This window comes from Halyomorpha halys, unplaced genomic scaffold (assembly GCF_000696795.3).
Source record: "Halyomorpha halys isolate HHAL.00 unplaced genomic scaffold, Hhal_1.1 Scaffold11.1, whole genome shotgun sequence".
NCBI lineage: Eukaryota > Metazoa > Arthropoda > Insecta > Hemiptera > Pentatomidae > Halyomorpha > Halyomorpha halys.
In genome coordinates this window covers 1,116,271-1,140,553 of record NW_027111958.1, presented here as the reverse complement: position 1 = coordinate 1,140,553, position 24,283 = coordinate 1,116,271, and the positions used below count along the sequence as shown (strand labels likewise).

Below are 24,283 nucleotides of genomic sequence, written 5' to 3'. Positions count from 1 at the left end.
AACCAGTCAAATTATTTCACTTTTACCACAATTTATACACTATATATTATATAACTGGTTTTATTTAAATAAAAATACCTGATGAATATATGAAAATAACTCAAGAAAAAAAAAAAAAAATTCAAATTGTTTCTTACAAAATAATTCAGTAATACATATATTTGCTTGAATATAGGTCGAATGACCCTAAATATAAATATTCCTTCCATTTTGAAATATTATTTTTAGAAAAATATGGGAAAACAATAAAGAAATCAATTTCTAAATTAAATTTACTTATCTAAAAAAGATATATACATGTTTAAACTATGTCCTAAGTTGAAAATTAAGATTTGAAATTAGAATATAAGTACCTAAACTTTTTAACCGAAATGGTTAATCAGTAGTTGCATTGAACATCCTTCTGATTTGCTCATTTCTAAGTAATAATTTTTTATTTTGGGGGGAAAATTTTTTCCCAAAATTTTCCAAATGGTATTACCATTTGTCGTGAACATATCAATCATTTCTGGCCTCTTTTGAACATATTCTTTCATCACATTTTTTTTTTTTTTTTAAATTTTCAACATCGAATCCTCATTTTACAAGAAAAAATTTCAGAGAAAAACCTTGACTTATATTCGGACATATAAAGTATTCCTTGAGTAATTTGTTTGAAAGTCATATAGTAGATTTGTTTGAAAGATTTAAAACAACACAATTCAGATTACTTTATTTTAGTAAAATAATTGATAAATAACATTTTGAAATAATTTGAATTGACCAAAAAATAAATCGTAAATTATTTGTTTTTATTCATATGAAATAATAATTATATCTTGAAAAAATTTTTAATGAAAGTTATATTTTTTTTTCAATCTATTTTGTCTCTTATATTAGTTACCCCGAAAATTAACGAATTTACATTTGGATCCTTGCCATTGGATGCTGAGAGTTTCGGAAGTCTGCAGTGTATTGTTGGAAGTGGGGATCTCCCCTTGAAAATTGAATGGGATTATCCTGGAAAGGAAGTTACAGATTCCGGAGTTTCAATTGCAAGGCTCGCTCCTCGAGTCAGCCTCCTAACGATACCCATCATCTTATCCAAACATGTCGGCAATTACTCTTGCATTGCTTCCAATGAGGCTGGATCTGATAGCTACACTACTCCGCTCATTGTAAATGGTTTGAGCTTTTATTATTGCTTACAGAATGGATAATGGGTTTGATCTTTTGTTAGTTGTTTTTGCACTTTTTTTTAACACTTTTATAGTTTGTTTCTGTTACCTTAATTTTTGTCCAGCTTCTCATTCATAAATATTTCATTTTTATTATAAACAACTTTATCATGGTCGTTTGTTTTTTTAGTGACATCAAATTTTAATTGATAATATTAAGAAAAAAAGATTAAGGGAAACTTGAACCTCATTAAGTTTACATTTTTTATATATAATAATATAAACTTATCAAAATTTTTATTTATATACATATATGTTTACATTTTTTCTAACATTCTGGTCTTTTCATTAATCATTTTTATCTGTACGCAGTCACTGTATAAAAATTATTTTCATGAAAAGTTAAAAGTGATATAAATCTCATTGTAAACTAAATTAACAGAGTTAAAGGTGAAATATGGTTGAAAAAAAATTGATTTTCATCTTCTTTTTTTTTTCTGGAGATAACATGAATTATGAACACTGAACACAAAAGGAACATGAATGATGAACACTAAATATGAATGGTGAATACAGAACATGAATGGTGCACACCGAATATAAATGGTGAACACTGAAAATAAATGGTGAATACTGAACAGTAAATGAATATAAATATTGAACACTAAACACATAATTAACATGAATGATGAACAACTAACACAAAATGAACATGAATGGTGAACATCTAACATAAAATGAACATGAATGATGAAAACGGAACTAAATGGTGAACAACGAACCCAAAATGAACTTAAATGATGAATATTAGACACTAAACCCTCAGTAACATTGAACACAACACAAAATAAACTCTGAGATGATAAACAGCTGGAAAAAGTAGAATGTTAAATTAATTCATACAAGTGCTTCTAAGAATTGAGCAATTGAACATAGTTTATATATTGTGACTGGGCTAAAGATAAAAATGTTCGAAAATAGCGAGTGAAAAAGCCAAAACATTGCAAGAATGTAAAATATAGCTAACGAGATGTTCAGTGGTGCAGTTAGCAGATTAGTAAAACAATAATGAAACTTATTTGTTTTAATTACTACTCCATTGATCACACTCCTGACTATCTTCTTCTCATTTTGACAATAAACACATTATTTTAAAATACATAGTATAAAAAAAAAAAAAATAATAACAAATGTTTTTATTACTATAGATATAAAAAATTCAGCCTTAACATGGTAAAAGTTTCCCTTAATCTTTTTGATTAATATTATATATTTCATTTTTTGAAAACCCTCTTGATAGTTTATTGTACCTAAACTGGTAATTTAAAATAATTACATTAGATTATTTATTTACCTTGAAAATTTATACTTCCTTTAGTCATTTCTCTTTTTTAAAAACCTTATTTTCAATTTTACCATAGTTTTGCCCCATATAATCCCATTCTCATTGGAAGAGGAGTTGAATAACGGCGAGGATGCACAGTTGAATTGCTATGTCTCCAAAGGAGATAAACCTTTGAATATTAGTTGGCTTTTTAATGGAGAAAAATTAAAGTCCGATTCAGAATTTTCTACTACAAGATTAGGAGAAAAGTCCAGTATTTTGATGATAACATCCGCTACAGCCGCAGATTCAGGCAACTATACATGCGTCGCTAGTAACAGAGCTGGAACTTCAAGTTACACTACGTCCATTTCGGTCAAGGGTACTATAAACTTGTTGATCTGCATTAGTTGGTTGCTAGGATTATGATGCCTGCTGTAACTTATTAAACATTTTCATGAATTCCTGAATTTTGAAATAATAAAAATTTTTTTGAACATTGTTTAAAATAACATAACCTCCTTTCCTTATTACCTTTATTTAAATTTTTTCCACTCGATTTCCCTCTTTAGTTGAAAGATTAATTAAATACAATTATTTAGGTATTTTATTCCTATTATTATAGGTTTATTTTTTTGCTTGTCCTGAATCCGATATATGCACATTTTATTTTTTTTTTCATCAGTTCAGCCGCATATAAATCCATTTCATGTGGAAGATGAAGTGAATAATGGTGACAGTGTTCAACTTCAGTGCCATGTTTCAAAAGGTGATAGACCTCTAAGTATATCTTGGAGTTTTCATGGTGAAGAACTCTCTTCACATATGGGTATCGAAACTACAAAGGTAGGCGACAGGTCTAGTGTCCTTATTATCACTTCAGCGATGGCAGCCCATTCCGGGAACTATACTTGCACAGCAACGAATCGTGCTGGTTCTACCAACTACACCACGTCTATTTTTGTTAATGGTATTATTGTCATTAATAAGCTCTTTTGTTTTTCTTTTATTAATTTTTATTTTCTCCTCTCACTTCCTGCGTCCAGAAGTTCCACTACTAGGATAGTTTTTAAAGATTAGTTTAAAGTAATTACGGAAGCAAATTTATTTTACTTAGTACTTTGTCTTGATTCATATAGTGAGACCTCACATCGTGCCATTTGCCTTTGAGGAAAAGAATTTTGCCGGAGAAACTGTGCAGATTACATGCTTTGTACCAAAAGGTGATTCGCCTCTGCATATTTCATGGGCTTTTGACCATGAAGAACTTTCATCCCGATTAGGAATTTCGACCTCACGTGTTGGAGAGAGAACAAGTATAATGATGATAGAGAATTTGATGTCAACAAACTCAGGCAACTACACTTGTACAGCTGAAAATCAAGCAGGGAAAACAAATTTTACAGCTGAACTTGTTGTTTCTGGTTAGAATTTAAAAAAATCTAAATTAAGAAAGGAAATCAATTCAGCATGTGCTTTTGTTTGATGAGCCTATATTACCTTACCCCTATCCATAGTATTTTTGTACTTTGTTATATGGTAGATATCATTTTGATTTTATCATCTCGTAGATTCCATGGCGGAATAGGAGGATTTCATGAGGTATTGTTCATGTTCAGTTCGTCTATTTTAATTAGGAAATTTTTTAAATATATTTTGTCCACCATTTGCTTCTTATAAAAGTTGTAATCGTTTAAATTTGCTTCTCAGTATTACCACACATCAATCCTTTTGACTTGGATGATGAAGTGAATAATGGTGACAGTGTTCAGCTTAATTGTCATGTGTCTAAAGGAGACAAACCTTTAACTATTAGTTGGAGTTTCCATGGTGAAGAATTGTCTTCCCACATGGGCATTGAAACCGCCAAATGGGGCGATAGATCAAGTATATTGACGATAACTTCAGCGATGGCAGCACACTCGGGCAACTATACTTGTACTGCTACGAATCGTGCTGGTTCCACAAACTACACAACTTCTATTCATGTAAATGGTACTATAATTTTTTTTTCCAATTTTCTTTTAATTTCTTTTTTTTATCTAGCCTATTTTTCACAATTGCAAATCCCTTTAAATCTGTTCAAGGTATAAATTTCAAATTTAAAAAATAATATTGTTACAGTTTTTCTTTGGCAGTTAACATCAGAATTTCCTTTTCCTTCTTATAGTACTGCCATATATTGTGCCTTTTCAATTCGAGGAGAATCTTTTCGCTGGAGAATCGGTTCAGATAACCTGCTATGTTTCGAAAGGTGATACGCCTTTAAAACTTTCCTGGATATTTCATGGCGAAGACTTATCAACGCATATGGGAATGACAACTTCGAGGATTGGAGAGAGAACAAGCTTACTCACTATAGATTCTCTCATGTCTGCTCATTCGGGCAACTACACATGCAAAGCTGAAAATCGCGCTGGGACTGTTGATTTTACAGCTCCTATGACTGTTTCTGGTTAGATTTTGGTCTCTTGTAAAGTCAAAATTTAAGCATGTTTTCAAAATTCCATTTCCTTTCCTTTCTCCATCATTTCATTGTACATTACACTTATTAGTTTTATTCACTGGCACCTATTTACATTTATTTTACCATTACTTTTTTATTATTTTTTTAAAGTCAATAGGATGGGTCAAGCATAATTTACTTTTTACTAGTAAATTAGACTTTCACTAATTACAATTCATAAAAAACAGTCCTCATTAATGTATATAGTGAATTATACTAGTGAATCCAATAAATGATTAAGTGATTTATATTTTAGGAAGATGATCCAGGCAGTGATCAAAAATGGATTCTCAAATATTAAAGAAACTATTTATTTGAGACCAATTTTTTCAAACCATGTTTCAAGTCTTCTTCGGGGCTGAATAACACGATATAAAACTTCGTAAAATACGGCAAGATTATAAAGTATGAAACATTGTGAAATGTCTTACCACATTGAATGAGAAAGAAAATAATATAATGAAATGAAAATGAACGGAGTAAATTAAATGTAATTGATATGAATAAATAAAAATATAAATAGCGAACAGAGTAATTAATAATAAAACTTAAAATGTGCCAACGAAGTAATAAAATAAATTGAATTTGTTTCACCTTCTGACCTTTCATATTACAAATCTTGTTTGTTTTTTTATTATTCTGTTTATAAGTAATGAATATTGACTGAACATTGTAGTGTTGTATATCTTAAAATCGTTGACTTGCTCAACAATACTGAGACAAGTTGCTGAAGAGAATGCAGAATCCCTTAAATGTTCAAGATGCAAATATATAATCCAAGTAACATCATATCTTAAATTTGGCATAAAAACAAGTTATGATAAAAAAAAAAAATTGATAATAATAAAATGATTATTAAAAGTTATAACTTAAGAAGTAAAATTAACAGGGAGAAAAGTAGTAATTGGGGAGGAAATTTGGTATTAATATTGTGGGTTGATAAGTGAATAATGGAGATGAATGAAAGTAGTGAAGGAAATAAATAGAAGAATGGAGCTTACCTCAGTGAGCTGTGAAATAAGAAACAAAGTGATAATAGTGGGAAATGCCATTGATATAATAAATATAATTAAGGCATCATAAATATATGAAATAGTATAATTAGAAAATATTAAAACTATCAAATAAAATTAAATAATAAGTAAAATTATACAGTTTATGCAAAATAAATTATTTAAAATTTTAGGTGTATAATAATAAAATAAGAGTATAAATATTAGTAAGGTTAGAATATGTAACATTTGTAACAGCTTCCCTCCCTCTCTACTACCTTTCTTCCTTTTGATTTTATTACTTTCAATAATCATTTCATTTATTATCATTACAGTTGTACATTTTTAATTTTATTATTCATTACTTGATCTGTGATTTATATGTTATTCTATTCATTTAATTTTCTTTTAATTTACTCTGTTCAGTTTTATATCATGTTATTATTTTCTTTCTCACTTTATAATCTGATTATATTTTACAATGTTTCGTTTGTTGTTTATTCAGTCCTGAAGAAGACCAGCCATTTTGGTTTCAAATAAATAGTTTCTGTACTGTTTGTGTACCCCCTTTTTGACCTCTATCTAGACAATCTTTCTTAAATTTTACATGGGCAACTAATAATATTCCAATACAATTTATATTTAAGGAAATATTCTCGTGTCAGGAATGGTTTTTTAAAAAAAATAAAATTGTCATTTTATAATATTAATAAATTTTTTGGCAGTTTTACCGCACATAATACCATTTGGTATTGATGAAGAGATAAATAACGGAGATAGCATTCAGTTGAATTGCCATGTCTCAAAAGGAGACGTACCTTTGCAAATAGTTTGGAATTTCAACGGTCACCTATTAGACAATCCATCTGTTTCGGGAGTGACGACTACCAAGATCGGTGGAAGGACAAGCCTCCTAACAATATCCTCGGCACAGGCCACAAACTCTGGAAATTACACCTGCTCTGCATCAAATTCTGCAGGAACTATTAATTTTACAACGACCGTATATGTCAATGGTATTTGCCTGCCTTCTAAATAGATGTTAAATGTTATATTTTGAAAACTAATCTTTTTCTCAATTATGAAACATTTACCAGTCATTTTAACCCTTCCTTTGACCTATATCTTCCATTCATAAATATGTGCCTATTTTTTTCTGAAAAAATATATTTAGCTGATTTTAGTGTTCCTTTTTATTTTGTTTTCATCACTCCATATTTTATTTGCTTTTCTGCATTTTTTTTTTTCTGTCCAATTAGTATACAACTGCCAAGTTTAAGTTTCTTCATAATGCTATGTAATTTTTATACAGTTCGCCCTTATATCAACCCATTTACATTCGAGGAGAACACTTATGCTGGGGAAATAGTGCAGGTATATTGCTTTGCGTCTAGAGGTGACACTCCTCTCAAGTTATCATGGAACTTTCATGGCGAGGACCTGTCCTCCCATATGGGCATGTCGACTTCACGCATAGGAGATCGCACTAGTTTACTCACTATTAACCCAGCTATGGCTGCCCATTCAGGAAATTATACTTGTACTGCTGAAAATGCTGCAGGATCTTCTGAATACACTGCGACACTTTTGGTTTCCGGTTAGGAACCGATGTTAATACGTTATTTAAAGTCTGAAAATGTTCTTATAGATTAGAGAACCATTTAGGAAAGGGCATGCAGTTGGATCATTCAACCCTTCTTGAGAGTTGTATTATTGATTATATATTTCTTGCTTTATGTGTGTGCATATAGCATGAACGTTTAATTGGTCCTTCTGAAGTAAAAGTAAGAGTAATGTTTTTAACTTAGCTTTTATTTATTTTATTTTTTTTAGTTCCACATAGACTTAAAAAAAAAAAAATGTATTTCTTTTCAATTTTAGGGTTATGATCATCTTCAGCGTTGATAAAAAAAAAAATATTACTATAAAAACTTTACTGTGGTTATTCGTTTCTTTTATGCGATTCATTTTTAGTATATAATATTAATCAAAAGGATTAAGGGAAATTTGAACCACATTAAGTTTAGATTTTTTTTATAAATAATAATAAAAACTCATTATCAAAATTTTATTTTATATATTAATAACTTTTTTCTTGACAGTTAATAATATATTTTTTGAGGATCTTAATTTCTTAACTAATTATTTATGTACATTTTAGTGTTTAATAATTAGTTAAGAATATCCTTTTTTTCTAACAAAAAAAAAAAATTGATTGTTCTTTCACTGTACGGCATGAATATGAGAACAATAAAATTTGAAAATGTCACCAAATTATAGTTGTTTAGTATTTGAACAACTTAATTGTAGTAATTGAAACCAAGTGATGGTGATAATAATATTTTTTACATTTTAAAATCTTATTTTAAATGCAAAGAATTAAATAAATTAAATAAAAAATAAAATTTTTAACATTGTTAAAAATTTACTAGGAGCGCCAAAAACTTTGCAATAGAATAATAAATTCTGAAAATGGAGGATCAATCCTCAAGACGTTAAATGAAATTAAAATTTATTTTTAAAATAAAAGTTTATTAATCTGGAGGTTAAATTGCCATAAGTTCTTAATATTAATTTATAATTGACTTCTAATATGTAGAAGAAGAATAAATAAAAATTGTGTTAATTTAGAAATTCTAAACTAATGTATAATTGATCTACTTTGCAGTTAAACCGCAACTGCAACCATTTACTTTTGGTAGCGCACCCCTTAATACGGGTGCAGTTGTCATATTGCCTTGTACGCTAGCTGCAGCTGATCGGCCTGTTACGCTACAGTGGTTGTTAAACGGGCAGGAGATACCCGAATACTTAGGGATAAAGATTACTGAATTAGGAGACGCTTCATCCATCCTGTCCATCAGCTCTGTCACGGCACAACATGCAGGAGAATACTCGTGCATTGCAAAAAATGAGGCAGGAATGGATGAACACTCATCTGTTCTTGTTGTGAATGGTATCTTGATTGTCTCCGTTCGTAGCTGTATTTTGTTTTTTTATATATACAATTTTTTTTTTCATATTTTCTTTAAGTGTTGTGAACCTTTTTACTTTCCCCTCCTATTTTTGTCAATTTGTCCAAAATCGGATTTATAAACAATTTTTAATTAGGAAGACCAGAATATATGTATATTAAATTTGCATTATTATATATATATTATTTTTATAGGAGATTGTTCGGTTGTCAGTTGAAAATAATATAAAAAATAGTAGAAAACTATTTGATGAACGCTAATTTTTCAAAAGAAAGAAAAATTTATTAACAATATATTTCTTTCACCTATGTTTAGATTTTACCCCTCTTGCCAGTCCTTAGTCATTGTTAAAAGAGGCTTTGTCTGTTCTCTATATTTTATTTTTTTCATTATATATCTTTCTTTTTATTTAGTTTACATTTGTTTTGTATTTTATATTGTATGATTGATGAGTATCATTTTTAATTTGTATCTAATTACATCCTTCGTCTTATTTGTAACTTTTAGTCCTGTTGATTTCTTAAATACAGTGGAACCTCGCTATAATCTGAATTTTGGGAAAATAAATCACCTATGTAATAGTATAGCGATGATAAAAAAATTAAACCATTTGAAGAACTAAACACGTATATACGTTTTATTAAAAAAAAATATCGTTTAGGAAAGGAACTGAATTCAAAATGTAAGTTTTATTAATCATCATGAGCAAGAAGCAGTTGCCATCTATGGGCGAGCATACTAACCAGAAGCCAGCTTACTTGAAATCCAAGAGAACAAAGTCGAGTGAGAGAGCAGAAGAGCTGAGCTCAGGATTAGATAAGTTTCTTTGTATTAAAAGGAATTTTATTATAAGTGACTAAGTTCACACCAAAATAAAGTAGAGAGAGTGAGAAGAGGATGAAGGACATGGAAGAAATCAAATAAGACTTCTAATGCACACTTCACAGAGAATTTCAATAATCACATAAATCCATTGTGCTCAAAAGCTCATCTTACAAATTAAAACTGTACAGTTGTTACAGTTCAATTGACAATTTATACCCCTCTATCCAAGGCTAAAAGACCTTGATTACACCAAGCACTTTGTCGATTTGCGCATTGTTCTAATTTCTTCTTCACTGTCTTTCTCTTCAATTATTTGTTTAACAGGTACACTTTTGCTTACGATATCCTCCACATTGATAAGAACATTGTTTGGATCAGCCTACAGTCAATCCAGGTTCATCAAGGATGGTACCAAGCGTACGCACTTGATTATTATTTCCAAATATTTGAAGATTGTTAAATTCAGTTTAACAAAAAATAAATAAAAGTAAAATATTATCATCTCATTTCCAGATTAATCAGAACTTGATCCACATTATATCTGGAATATATAACAAGCTGTGTTATAAGGAGGGTCCACTGTAGATCTTTACCTTCCTTCATTGTTTTTATTTTATCAAATTTAAGATATTTCTTTATTTTGTGTAGCTTTATTTTAAATATTATATTCATTCTATTTATTTTTATAATTCTGTTCTTCTTTGTATCTTGTCTTTGTAATACTGAAAGAGGTCTACTATGTGGGCTGAAATTTTAGGATTTATTTAATAGTTTTATATTATTTTTTGTTTTAATTTTCACTGCCATCCTCACCTTCTAGCTTAATTATTACTTCAACTTCTCAATATTTCATTTTTTTTTTTGTTTTAATGAGAAATCAATTAAATCCAGATTATATGATTCAATCAAATATGCTTATAGTTGCACCAAAGGTAGCTCCTTTCTCTTTTGGAAGCGATCCTTACGAAGCTGGACAATTCGCTTCGTTAACTTGTTCAGTCACTCAAGGAGACCTTCCGCTAAATATAACTTGGGAATATAATAACAAAACTATCGACGCGAATAGTGACATCGTTGTTATGCCTGCTGGTAGACGGATGAGTACACTTTCTATCGAGTCAGTGTCCGGCCGTCATGCTGGACTTTATTCATGTATTGGAGTAAACAGAGCAGGAAAAGATGTTCATTCGTCGGAACTTCTAGTCAATGGTTTGTCTTTTGCTCAGTAAATGTGCATGTACATATTACACTTGCCACTCTATAACATTTTCCCTCTATTTCATAACCCTATATGCTCATAATTGGGCTGTTTAATAAAAATTTCCGTTCTATAAACAGAATTCCTTTAAATTAATTTTGAAAAAACAGAGTTGAAATTAAGTTCCATTGGAGAATCGTTCATTAAAATTTAATTATTGTAGGAAGATAGTCCAGGTGGTGGTCAAGAAAGGTACTCAAATAGCAGAAAAACTATTAGTAACCAATGTTTCGCCCCACTTTCCAGGGCGTCATCTGGGATAAATGAGAATAAGATATAAACATTGTGAAATAAGATAATAATATTAAATTGCATAAATAGTTGTATAAAAAGTGGAGTGAAACATTGTATACTATTAAATATTTCTTCCTGCTATGTGTGTTCCTTTTTTTACCTCTACCCAGATTATCTTTCTACGATTAATTAAATACGGTCAACTAATAATCTAACAAAAATAAATTATTTAAATAAACCAAATATTTATTAAGTAAGATTATTTATTAAGTATTAACAAATATACTGTTTTATATAGTTTGTCATTATTAATTAATATTCTAGTTTTCTATTTATTATAACGACTGATGTTTTTAAGTTCATGTTCCAGCAAAATGGATTTAAGTAAATAAAAAAGATAAAGATAAATAAACATTGAATTTTGCCAACATATTTAAAATTTTATGTTGAGATCCATACAACTACTTGAAAATTGAATAGACTTGCATTATCAATGGCTTATATGAATATTAAAAAAGAAAATCTTCCCGTATAACATTTGAATTTGTTCCATGTTATAGTTATTTGATCAATCCAAGAAATATCTAGGGCTCATTGGTTTTTGAAGAAAAGAAGGTATTTACTCGTTTTTACTTCAAATTGTTTTCTGGAAAAAGTTTGACAACTTCATTAGATTTTTTTTTATCTCTAATCGCCAAAGTTTTGTTATATTTTCCGAATTGAATTCTTTTATTATTCTTTTGTTTAATTTTTCCTATTTAAGATAACTCGTTGGAAATTTTCTGGTACCATTTAAGTGGTTTACTTTGCAAATTTGCTTCTTAAACATAAAGAGAATTCTGATGACTTGAAGATAGCAATTCACTGGACAAATGTATGTAGAAAACTAACGATGGTATCAGCATCGAACCTTCTGGTTCGCTGCGCCTTTATTATCATTATTATTATTATTAAAATCGCAATAATCTTTATCCTTGAAGAAGGAGCAATCTATCTATAATTGTTTGAGACTCAGTGTTTAACAGAAGAAGAAAGAAAAATACCAGAAAACCTGTGTTAATTTTCAACATTACTTTTCAACCACCAAGTGGAAGGTATAGTTCTCCTCTTTCCCTCCCAACCCTTTCACCCCTTTTACTACCACTGGTAGGCCACACTCAGCAATAAGAAACTTTTGACATTCTTAGAGCAATGTTATCCCTTATGGAAAAATGTAATCCACTTCAAAGGTATTGGTGAATGATAATCTTCAGATTGAATTTTGTTCTTATGTCTTTGATAAATTATTAATCTTTCTTTATTTTTTTTTAAACACAGTTGCTCCTAAAATGCTCCCTTTTACATTTGGTGATGAACAGTATGAAAAAGGGCAAAGTGTTTCAACACAATGTTCTGTAACATCTGGCGATCTGCCAATTAACATCACATGGCATTTTAACAATAAGCCATTAACTTCTAAGGACGTTACCATTTCTTCTATTGGAAGAAGAGCTAGCGCTATTAGCATAGACCAAGTGTCTTGGGAACATGTCGGAAATTACACTTGTATAGGAGAGAACAGGGCAGGAAAAGCGTCTTTTTCTGCAGAACTTTTTGTTAATGGTTTGTTTAGCGAAACATATTATTTGTGCAGCTTTTTTATTTCTTTAAATGTACTTTTCTTATTCCTTCCCACTAATTACCTTTTTCCTGTTTTATTCACCTGATGTTAAATTGTAAACCTCAAGAAGTAGATGGATAAAGTGTTAAAATATTTATTCAAATTTATTTATGTTTTTATTGAAGTATTCGTTCATAAAATTTATAACCCTTTGTTATAGATTGGAATTAAATAATTCAAAAATTTGTCATGTTTAGATTTCAGAAATAATTTAGATTGAAGTATGGATTAGTTTATATTTTATTATTTATTTAATAGTTGCTCCAAAATTGATGCCGTTCTCATTTGGAGGAAAATCATTGCAAGAAGGTACTTCGACCACCCTCCAGTGTACTGTCTCAGAAGGGGATTTGCCATTACATATAGTCTGGCTCTTTAACGGTCAGGAACTAGAGGAATCTGACACAGTATCGGTTTCCAAACTCGGGCGGCGAGGAAGTGCTTTGATAATTGATTCGTTGACTTCAAAAAATGTTGGAAATTACACCTGCCTTGTAAAAAATCCTGCTGGATCACAAAGCTATACTGCCCCTCTTTTTGTTAATGGTTTGAGCTATAAATGTTTATTAGCTATCTAAATGTTAGAAGTATTTTCGTTATCTTTTGTTTTGTTTTTTTCTTATTTTGTTTACTTTTTAGTAATCCCAATTTCCTCTGTTCCTCAAAAAACAAATCCATTTTATAGTATAAAACACTGATTTCATATTTACAGTCCCGCCCGAAATCGCTCCGATGGTGTCAGAAGTCATTGCAACTCCTGGTGATCAGTTTCATTTAAGTTGTATCGCGGCTAAAGGTGATTCTCCATACACGCTAACATGGACATATAATGGAAATCACATGAACATGCCAAATATGCCGCCAGGTGTGTCGTTTGTAAGATTAGGAAAAGTACCAAGCATTCTTATGATTCCAATAATTTCGCCTCTGCATAGGGGAAAATACACTTGTAAAATTGAAAATGCTGCTGGAAGTACAAATCATACAACGCAATTGATCGTCAACGGCATGTAATTTTGTTTATTATTATTACATTTTTTATCTCACATCACAAGTGACTAACAAATAGATTAAGAAACAAAGCAACTTAACAAGATCACGCTAACTTAACTGAGGTAAAAGGCTAAAATAATGCTTCGGTTTGGTTTGTGTTTTGTGTGTTTTAATGTTACAGTCTAGTTGTTCCTAATTAAACAATATTATTAAAGTAATTGATAAAATAGATAATGGAACAAAATTATATAACCAAATACCATCCAACTATGAATGATGAGATATAATACTTGAGATCTTTTAGTTTTGTATAAAAAATTATAGTCAGCCTTATGTGAATAACTGAGTAGCAGTACATAATGAAAGATTTTTACATTGCTTAGATCTTCAAAATAACTGTAAACTTTTTTTTTTCAATTTGGCTGTATTGACGTATAGGTATCAGGATTTATTTTCGAATCTTTCTGAAAGTAAACCTCAAAATTTAAAAATAAATTCGCTTTAATTTTTGTTTCCTATAACATTCTATTTTTCATCATACTGATTGCTGAAAATGTACTCTATAATGACACAGTTAAGTTTTGGTATTATATAATATGAAATAATCTTCTAAACATTTGTATTTTCATTCTCAATATTAAAAATCTTCTTTAGTAGCTTTTGGGCCAATCTGAATTTTTTTTTTTTATGATGGTTCATTTGTAAAAAAAAATTAATATTTACTTTGTATATATATTTTGATTCCTTAAAAACTTTTTTTCGTCACAGTCATGTTTTTATATCTTAAGTCTAATTTGTTTTTGTTTTCTGTTCTAATAAATGTTCATATTGTTAGCATTGTTTCTTAAAGTTGAAAGTTAAATTATTAATGTGAACTGAAGTCTTATTATACGACTTATTTCATTTCTTTCTTTCTTTTTTTTTTAATTGACAGTGATACCACGTTTAATGCCGTTTTCTTTTGGCGAATCTCCGATTTTTGCCGGGCAGTCAATTCAAGTAATTTGTTCAGTTACTGAAGGAGATCCTCCATTAACAATTAGATGGACCTTCGAAAATGAAAACATTGTGGACGAAATGGGGATTTCAACAACTAATATAGGAATGAAAAGCAGCATTCTTTCAATAGATTCAGTCACTTTTGAACATTCTGGGAAGTACACATGCTATGCTGAAAATAGGGCTGGTATAGTCGAATATTCTGCTATGTTAAAAATAAATGGTAAACATTTACTCAACAATAGTAGTTAATTGGTTGGTTGCATCACATACATTTTTCCATTTTTTTTTTTTCACCTTTTTCTTTTCTTTTTTTCCTTACATGATTTTTCACATTTTATTTTGTTTTTGTAATTTTGCCTTTTGATCATACCCTTTGCATTACTGATTGGGAAAGAAAAACAACCCTTATTAAGCGCTATTTTTTATTTTATTTTTTTTTTTGTAATTGTTATATAGACTTTTTTTTTTCATAGTTCTTCCAAAAATAATTCCATTTGGTTTTGGCGCTTCTCCAATATTTGCTGGACAACCCATCCAGGTTACATGTTTGGTAATGGAAGGAGATTCTCCACTTAGTATTACGTGGAGTTTTAACACAAAAGAGATTCCCGAAAATGGTGACGTAACTACGATTCGAGCTAGGGATAATTTGAGTATGATGTTAATTGACGCGGCAAAGGCACACCATACCGGTACCTACACTTGTTCTGTTAAGAATCCTGCTGGAATGTCAAATTATTCTGCCGACCTGAAGATCAATGGTAACCAAAGAATGGAGTTATTCACCGATCGTTTTATAATTTTTTTTTCAAATCATTGCACTTTCCTTACCTTCAACATGCCTTTTCATGATTCCTTGATATGACATTTTCACTGCATCATTTATCTTGTCGAAGATAGTGGGAAAATAAAGGATTTTTTGGAATCTTATAAATCAAAGATATTTTCTAGTTTTTTTAAAAAAATTTTAGATGTCTTTTTTTGGTCTTTTAATGTATTTAAGTTTGACTTGAACAAAGAGATAACAAGATTAATGAGATAAAAACTCTTTGTCTAACAGTGCTACCTAAGATCTTGCCATTTACTTTTGGTGAATCACCTATGTTCGCTGGGCAAGCTGCCCAAGTAACCTGCTTAGTATCAGAGGGAGATTCTCCTCTAGACATCTCCTGGGGATTTAGCAAGGGAAGCAACTTCGATGATCTGGGAATTCTTGTTAACAAATTTGGAAAGAAGGGATCCACTTTATTTATAGAATCAATCTCTTCTCAACACCAAGGGAATTACACTTGTTTTGCAAAAAATCCTGCTGGAGTTGTTACCTATTCCGCCCACCTTGAAATCCATGGTAATATTCCCTCTTTACGAGTGTGAACCTTGCTGAATTTTCCTTTACAGCATGCCGATCCAAAGTTTTGCTTAAGTACCTTTACAGATAAAATTTCTCTCAGCATAATAGGTTTTATTTTTATTTTTTATTCTTAAAATGATACAACTATTACACCACCTATAATTATTATTGCTTCAAAATTGATATATAGATAAATATTTTTTAAAAATTTTTTAATTGTACATAAATAAATAATGGTCTGAATATATTTGACATGACACATTTATAACGCCTTGAAGGATGTTATTTCTTCAGTTCTTCCCCGGATTGATCCTTTCTCATTTGGTGAATCCCCGATATTTGCCGGAGAGTCTGCACAAGTGAACTGCTTCGCTTCACAAGGAGACTTACCGATGGAAATATTCTGGAGTTTCAATGGGGAAACGGATTTGTCCTCTTTTGGGGTTACAACAATGAATGCTGGGAAAAGAGGCAAAATGCTCCTTATCGAATCTGTTGCTTCTATTAATAGAGGGCAGTACAACTGTACCGCTAAGAATTTAGCTGGCTCTACGACGTTTTCTGCATATCTTGAGATACATGGTAAACCTTGTCATGTTTTGTTGTAATAATATTTAATCAGTTTCTTGGAGAGACACTTCCCTTGGCTTTGGTGTTCTTCCATTCCTCATTGAAGACTTTTTTTGTCTTGTGCCACTTGATTACAGATTTTTAACTAAAGCTTTTGCATTTTTATTGTCATGTTAAAAGTCTTTATTATTGAGCTCTTGATATTTTTTTTTTCATTTAAATTATTTTTTTTGTTGAAAAAGAAGTAATTTTTTGATTTGTTTAAAAGAAAAGTAAAATGTATTTTAAAAAAAATAATTTTCGCAGATTTGCCACAAATAGAGCCATTCATATTCAATAAAAACGGTGTTGTAAGCGGTGGATTGAGCATTCGTGTGATGTGCACCGTCCTAGCAGGCGATTTTCCAATGGAGATTATGTGGTACAAAGACAATGAAAGGATTTATGATACCAAAGACAGAAGAATACAGCACATTGACGAATCAACTGTTATTCTATCCCTAGCCCATCTTTCACTAAACGATACTGGAAATTACACGTGTTTAGCTCAAAATGTTGCCGGAAACACCTCTTACACCTCTCCACTTTTAGTCAAGGGTGCTTAAAATACATTCAAACCTAGCTATTCTGCATGTTTAGGGTTTCTGTAGTTGGTATATACCTATGGGATGTCCTACGGCATTATTACATTCATGGAATTTGATAAGTTTTCCGATGTTGTTTTTATTTGTCTTGATAAAACCATAAGTAGTCATCTCGTCAATCATTCTTAAAGTAATATTATTTTTATCGATAATCCAAATGAAAAAAATATACTTACTGAAAGAACTGAAGTAAAATAGAACTTTTTTTTTTTTAATATTCCTAATTTTCTTATGTTTATAGTTACAATTTTTTCAGCTGACATGTGTAGGTGCTAGATTTGCTTTGTAATATAAATTACCATCGTAAAAATCACCACCTTGTCTGTCATATCAAGGCTTGATAATTTTTGATTTGGCAGATAAATTTTGGTATGCTTGTAAACTCTCCAATTGCTTTGTTTATATTCTAATTTGGCCAAAAATAAGTTTATATTCCTTTCTTCTTTTTTTTTTCTTTATTTTAAAAGTTTTAATGTTTTAAATAGACTTTATATAAAGAAATATCGAAAACTTTTGACTTAGGAAGCCGTAAGAATTTACCCGTTTTTTAATGATAAATTTAAACAAAATAAAACGTCTTTATGTTTTAAATAATTTTTTTCTGGCATATATTTCCCTCTTACTCCTTTCCTCTCTGAAGCCAGAGCTTTTTTTCATTATTTTATTTCTTTAACGGATACATAAAACCCTTATTCCTTACCCTACCTTTGCACTTTTTATTGTTTTAATTAACTTTTGTTTCTATGTCGCATGTAATTTAAATGCATGGTAAATGTTCATTATTTTTAAATTATTTTTATGTTGCTGTTTAAGTTGTATCATAAGCCTATAATGCACGACCCTTTTGAGCTTCTTAATTATTGCAAGCACTCACTGCTTATATTGATATTGCATGTTATTATTATTTATTATTTATTTATAAAATGCCTGGTTCTGATTTATTCTGAAGTTTCTTTTTCACAAAATTCAATTGATTTATTAAGCTTAAAAAACATATATATAGTTCTATTCACGAGATAAGGTAAATCAAGTGAACAAGAAAACGTGCACTACAGGTTTAGTGAAATTCTTTTTATGAAACGGCTCCACAGCTTTCACCACCAAAAAAGATGAAAGCTGTGGAGCTCCTTTAAATAGAGAATGCTACTCAACCCGTCGTTAACAATTTCTGTTTACTTAATTAATTGGGACATTTTGAATCAGGTTTTCAACCCAATAAAATATAAAGGTGGAAAACCTTTTTTAAATCACTCATTATCTGTCCATATACGGAATTAGGGAGTTCTTTTTCAGATTTTCGATTTGTATTTCTGTTATATCTATCAGATACATAAAAAAAATAAAACCAACAATTTTTTTTGTTAGTTGATGCTTTATAATTCTAAGATGTGTTTAAATGTCCGATAAAACAGTAAAATTGTACATTTTTCAGCTTACTTTGATTTGCGATTTTAAATGTCCCAATTTAGTGTTTAGTTAAAATAAAACTAGACTGTTTTTGATAAACCTTTCGTAAAAAAAAAAAATTCAAATTTTCCTCTTATTCAGATATTAACTATATTTGAATTTAAAAAAACAATAAATCAGAATCAGCCTTATTATTATTATTTGTTGAAAACATTTTCCTGATACAAATGTCTTCAATTTTAAAAATTTTATTGTTAAATATGATTATCACAGTATAGAAAAATTTCCCGAATCCCTGAGGATTGTTTCTGAAGGGATTAGATAATGAACTGATTATTTAATTATGTATAATAACTGTTGGTTTTATTAATTTAACACTCTTGGTGCGGTCATGATGTTGTGAATATTTTTTCTTTGTATTTTATATTGATGTATTTAATTACTACGTTTTTGATAATTTTTTGAGAAAAAAAATTAAGTGATTGGCACGAATTCCTCCTATACATGAGGAAATTCCACTTGCTACAATTATAATTAACATTTTAAAATAAAGATATAGCATAAAAATATATTTGAATAGACAAATGCACATTAATATAATGTAAAGAGTGTAATCACAAAAACACACTTTTTTACTTAAATATCTGTAAGAAAAAAAATTGAAAATGAAAGTTAATAATGCATATTATTTAATAATATTCATTATAAAATTACATGTTTGATGTAAAAAAATATAAAAAATTAAAGATAGAAAATAAAATTATTAAGAATAGAACAGTTTGGTCGATTTAAGGATGAAAGACACTGAAAGGTAGAAGTCTACTGATAACAACTGTTGTTATCTGGAGTGAAAATAAACAACTACTGGGGGATGTAATGGAACCAGCCGGAAAAATCCAGTAGTGTGGACCTCACTTGGGTCCCTTCCGCACCGAGTGTGTTAAAGAAATACTCCACTGTCTTATTATTAGTAATTTGTATCAAGGAAATGTTTTAATTTTGTCTCAAAGATGGCATAAATCTTTTTTATTGTTTTATTTTTGGTATAATGTATGTTATGTAATTTTTTTTCAGTCTGTTATTTTAACAATTAATTTACTACAACACATGGATGGAATTTCATGAATTAGATTTCTGTCATCTTTATATTCTAGATATATTTATTTATTAAAGTTGAAAATTTAATAAAAATTATTTCAAAATAAATAATAAAAAAAAGTCTAGTTAATGCTTTTTATTGAGTTAATTAATTTTTTTAAAATAAAGAACAATTTGTAAATACAAAAAATATAATTCTATTAAAATATTTGAACTATATAGCTACATAATTATATATAGTATTTGATGAAACTATGATATGTTGCCTCATGTACATATTTCAATTTTAGTACCACCAAGGTGGATTATTGAACCCACTGATAAGGCTTTTGCCCAGGGTAGCGATGCTAAAGTTGAATGTAAAGCTGATGGATTCCCCAGGCCTGCAGTTACATGGAAGAGAGCCACAGGTAATTTTTTTTTTAATTTATCTATAAGATGGTGTAAGAAGGTGGGAGTGGGTGGCTCATTGGTAAGATACTGGGCTACAAACCTGTGTTCGAATCTGGCTGTGGCAAATAATTATTTTATGTTTCACTATAGCTGTGAGTCAGCCTTGTGAGTTCAGGAGATCTCTGAGATCCACCCAGCCTCATTAAGTTGGGTATCCTTAATCGGGTAAAAATCTGAGCGTGATTCTGACCAAATCACCTCCTTGCACTCCTGTTGGTTTAGTAACAGTACTTCCTTACAAAGATTTGCACCCCTAACCCTTCATGGGTTGTAGCGGTACAGATTTAATTTTTTTTTTAATCTATAAGATAAAATCTTTCTTTTAATTATCTTCCACTGAATCACAATTCAAATTAAAAACACAAATGAAAAATAATACAAGGTCAAAGACATGATTTACTAACTCTCACTGTTTCCTTTCTAAAAATAAAGGCAGTGCCTTCTGAAGTAACTTGATTCGTTAACAATTAAATGTATTTTAAAGTTAATTTCGCTCTCCAGATATGAATTTTTTTTCAGAATAAATATAATTTTTTTTATGTTGGGGGAGTTCTCTAGATAAAAAAAATACACCAAGACCTTTTCCCTATCTCACCCTATGCTGGTATTATGAAAAAAATATATATAAATAATTTTGAATAAAAGAAATATTGTAATAAATGAAACAGCTTTTATTAGAAACTTCTTGATAGTTTATTGTTGTTGTTTTGTTTTTTTTTAAAAAAAGAGAAACGAAAAAAATACAATCTGATTAGATAAAAACATATCTTGTAAATGTTAGCCATAAAAATAATACCACAATAAACACTTAAAATCTATCTTACTTTAAAAAATAATAATAAATATATATAAAATGAAATATATATAAAATGAAACTATGACAGAAAAAAATATATTACCTGATTACAATCCTCTTTTCATGATTAAAACTTGAAGGTAAATACCCTTGTTAGCACTTTTCTTCCAAAGCTTAAAGGGACTGCTTAGGCTGTGAGCCCTAATGTGAGTAGTCTGAGGTCTCGAAGCAAGCAACACCATTCCAGTAGAAAATAGTTTGCAAAAAAATATGAGGGAGGCAAAGGACATCCTTCTAGCACTGTTAACGAGAGACTACTGACTCCTGTAATATTATACAGGAGACATAAACAAAGATTGGTATAAATAATCAAAGTCCACCTGACTTGCTAATATTGATGTTTCTCTGGAGAAAAACTTTATTTTAAAAAAAGGCTGTGTATCCGAACTGTATCGGGTTGCTAAATGGGCTCCTCCTAGAAGTAAAAAAAATTAGTTTTTTTGTCTAAGCAAGTAATTGTAATAAATAATAAAGTTAAAATTACAATAGAGCTATAATTATATATAATTTTCTTAAAATTTACTATTCATTCGCATTTTCCGCATTACTGAATTGTCACAACTTGATGACTATGACTTGCCCCCAGTTTTGATCCTGGGTACACCATTGTCTAGTCAGAATTTTTTCTAAATCTTATAAGATTTAGTGGAATAAACTTACAATATATAACAGTAATACATATTTTTTTATTATTTTTGCTCTTTTTCTTTTTAAGATATTCGTATATTCGACATTCATAAAATTGATGAAACATAAAGATGACTTAGCAGCCTTAGAACCTTATTTTAATAAACTTCATTTTGGTTATATCGTTGAATATTTTATTGCTTTAATACTTTATTTGAAAGCAAACCTCACTATTATTTTAACAGCAGTTATCTGTTATTTGGAACTTAATGATATGTTTTGAAATGTCCCAATAATATTCTGTTCAATTATAATTGTTTAATAAGTCTACATATATTTTTTTTCTTCTATTTTAGGGGATTCACCAGGTGATTATAAAGATTTAAAACCAAACAATCCAGATGTTAAAGTCGAAGAAGGTACCTTATTGATTCATAATATCCAAAAAACAAGCGAAGGTTATTACTTGTGCGAAGCTGTAAATGGCATTGGCTCTGGGCTTTCTGCTGTTATAATGATCAGCGTTCAGGGTATGTTTTTTCATAAAATAATAAATATTTCCGAGTATGTTTTATCTGTTATTTATTCTTACATAATTGGAGAATGTTCTATTCTATAGCACCACCACAATTCGATGTTAAAAGTAGAAACCAGACTGCAAGGATTAATGACCCAACAGTATTGCAGTGCGAGGCCAAGGGAGAGAAACCTATTGGAATTATTTGGAATATGAATAACAAGCGTTTGGACCCTAAAAGTGATATCAGGTAATCTAATCATTTATTTAAAGTGATAATAATCAAAATGAGATGTTTATAGTTGATCGTAGAATAATGTGAGGAGAAGATGGTCGAGGGTGCGGTCCACAAAAAATACAGGGAAGTTCTGCCTGGAGAGATTGAATTATAAATTCACCGGTAGAGAGCAGGCAAAAAATATGTTGAACAAAGCGGAAACAGTAACCAGAATTCGGTCTTTCATAGTTAGACATACTTGTCGGTTACTGTTTCCGCTTTGTCCAACATATTTTTTGCCCACTCTCTACCGATGAAGTTATGGTCCAATCACTCCAGGCAGAACCCCTGCTGGAGCATTTAAGTCTACCTTTCGTTTCTAATATTTCTTTCTTTCCCATTCTCCATATCTCTTCTCCCTTGTTCCTTCTTATTCACTTTCCAGACACTTTATATTAATTTTAGCTTATCTTTTTTTTCTTTCTTGCCCTTTGTACCGTATATTGTTCATATAAATTGTTTTTTTATTATTTTGGACATTACTTGCTTATCTTATTATGTCAATTCCATTACTTATCATTTACATTTTCTTCTGCATCTTTCATTATGTTTATTTCTTGACCACTTTCTGTGTTTTAATTTTTTTTTATCATTTATTTTGTATAATTTTTACTTCTATGATATTATATTTCATCTTCTATTGTTATCAATCAATCTACTTAATTTATTGTTATGTATATTTCCAAATTTGTTTGTTTATTATTTTTATGTTTTTTTAATTATGGTTGTTATTTCTTTTTTGTTTTTCAGCCATGATAAAGGCCTGAAATTCAGGTCGGAACTTCGGCACAAATAAATGAATTTTTTGTTTATTTGTGTATTTTTTTTTTTCTGACCACACCACTGACTATCTTCTCCTCGTGATAATAGTCATAGGACAATTATATTTAGTTTGTACTCAATAATTTTGAAAAAAATGTTTTTATTGTTTACATCCTTTCTTAATACTAAAAGTGTATGATAAGAGATTCATACTTATTTATAAATTTTTAATTGATTTTTCTAAATCTAAGATTATTTTCAATTTTTCAGGTATACCATCCGCGAAGAGATTTTACCTCATGGAGTTCTCTCAGACCTCAGCATCAGAACAACTGGAAGGGAAGATTCGGCTTCATTTACTTGTGTGGCTACTAACTCATTTGGAAGTGATGATACCAGCATAAATCTTATTGTCCAAGGTTATTATATAGGATTTTCAGAATAAAAGTTTTATTATTTATGCTTATTAATAAATGTTAAGGTCATTTAAAATCAAATTGAATTAATTTAGGTGAAAAATCCAAGGAATAAAATAATTTATTGAAGTTTCTGAAGTTGCGAATATCATATGAGGCGTTTGGTTTCAAAACCGGTTACATCCATTTTTTCCAAAAATTTTTTTATTTTATTTTTTATAAGTTTTTAATGTTAGAAATGATGTGTTAGACGCGTTTGTTTCAAAAACGTCTAGATCCTTCTAAAATCAATACTAAAAGATTCCATTTCTCATCAAAAGCGGTTCCATCCAAACTTCACCAATCGGCCACTTGGAGCAGTCCTATCGACCACTTTTGT

At 29.7% G+C, this 24,283-nt stretch overlaps 1 protein-coding gene across 1 annotated transcript in view; it reads left to right on the top strand.

Annotated features, from left to right (window-relative positions):
* The window catches only part of Dscam1 (Down syndrome cell adhesion molecule 1), a gene marked incomplete in the record, with an annotated part of 134,255 nt that overhangs the window by 72,368 nt on the left and 37,604 nt on the right, over positions 1–24,283 (top strand). The window contains 5 exon segments of the mRNA XM_067049882.1: positions 13,644–13,937; positions 20,287–20,406; positions 22,289–22,462; positions 22,552–22,699; positions 23,759–23,907. Of these exon segments, the coding sequence (XP_066905983.1) occupies positions 13,644–13,937; positions 20,287–20,406; positions 22,289–22,462; positions 22,552–22,699; positions 23,759–23,907 (885 nt within the window).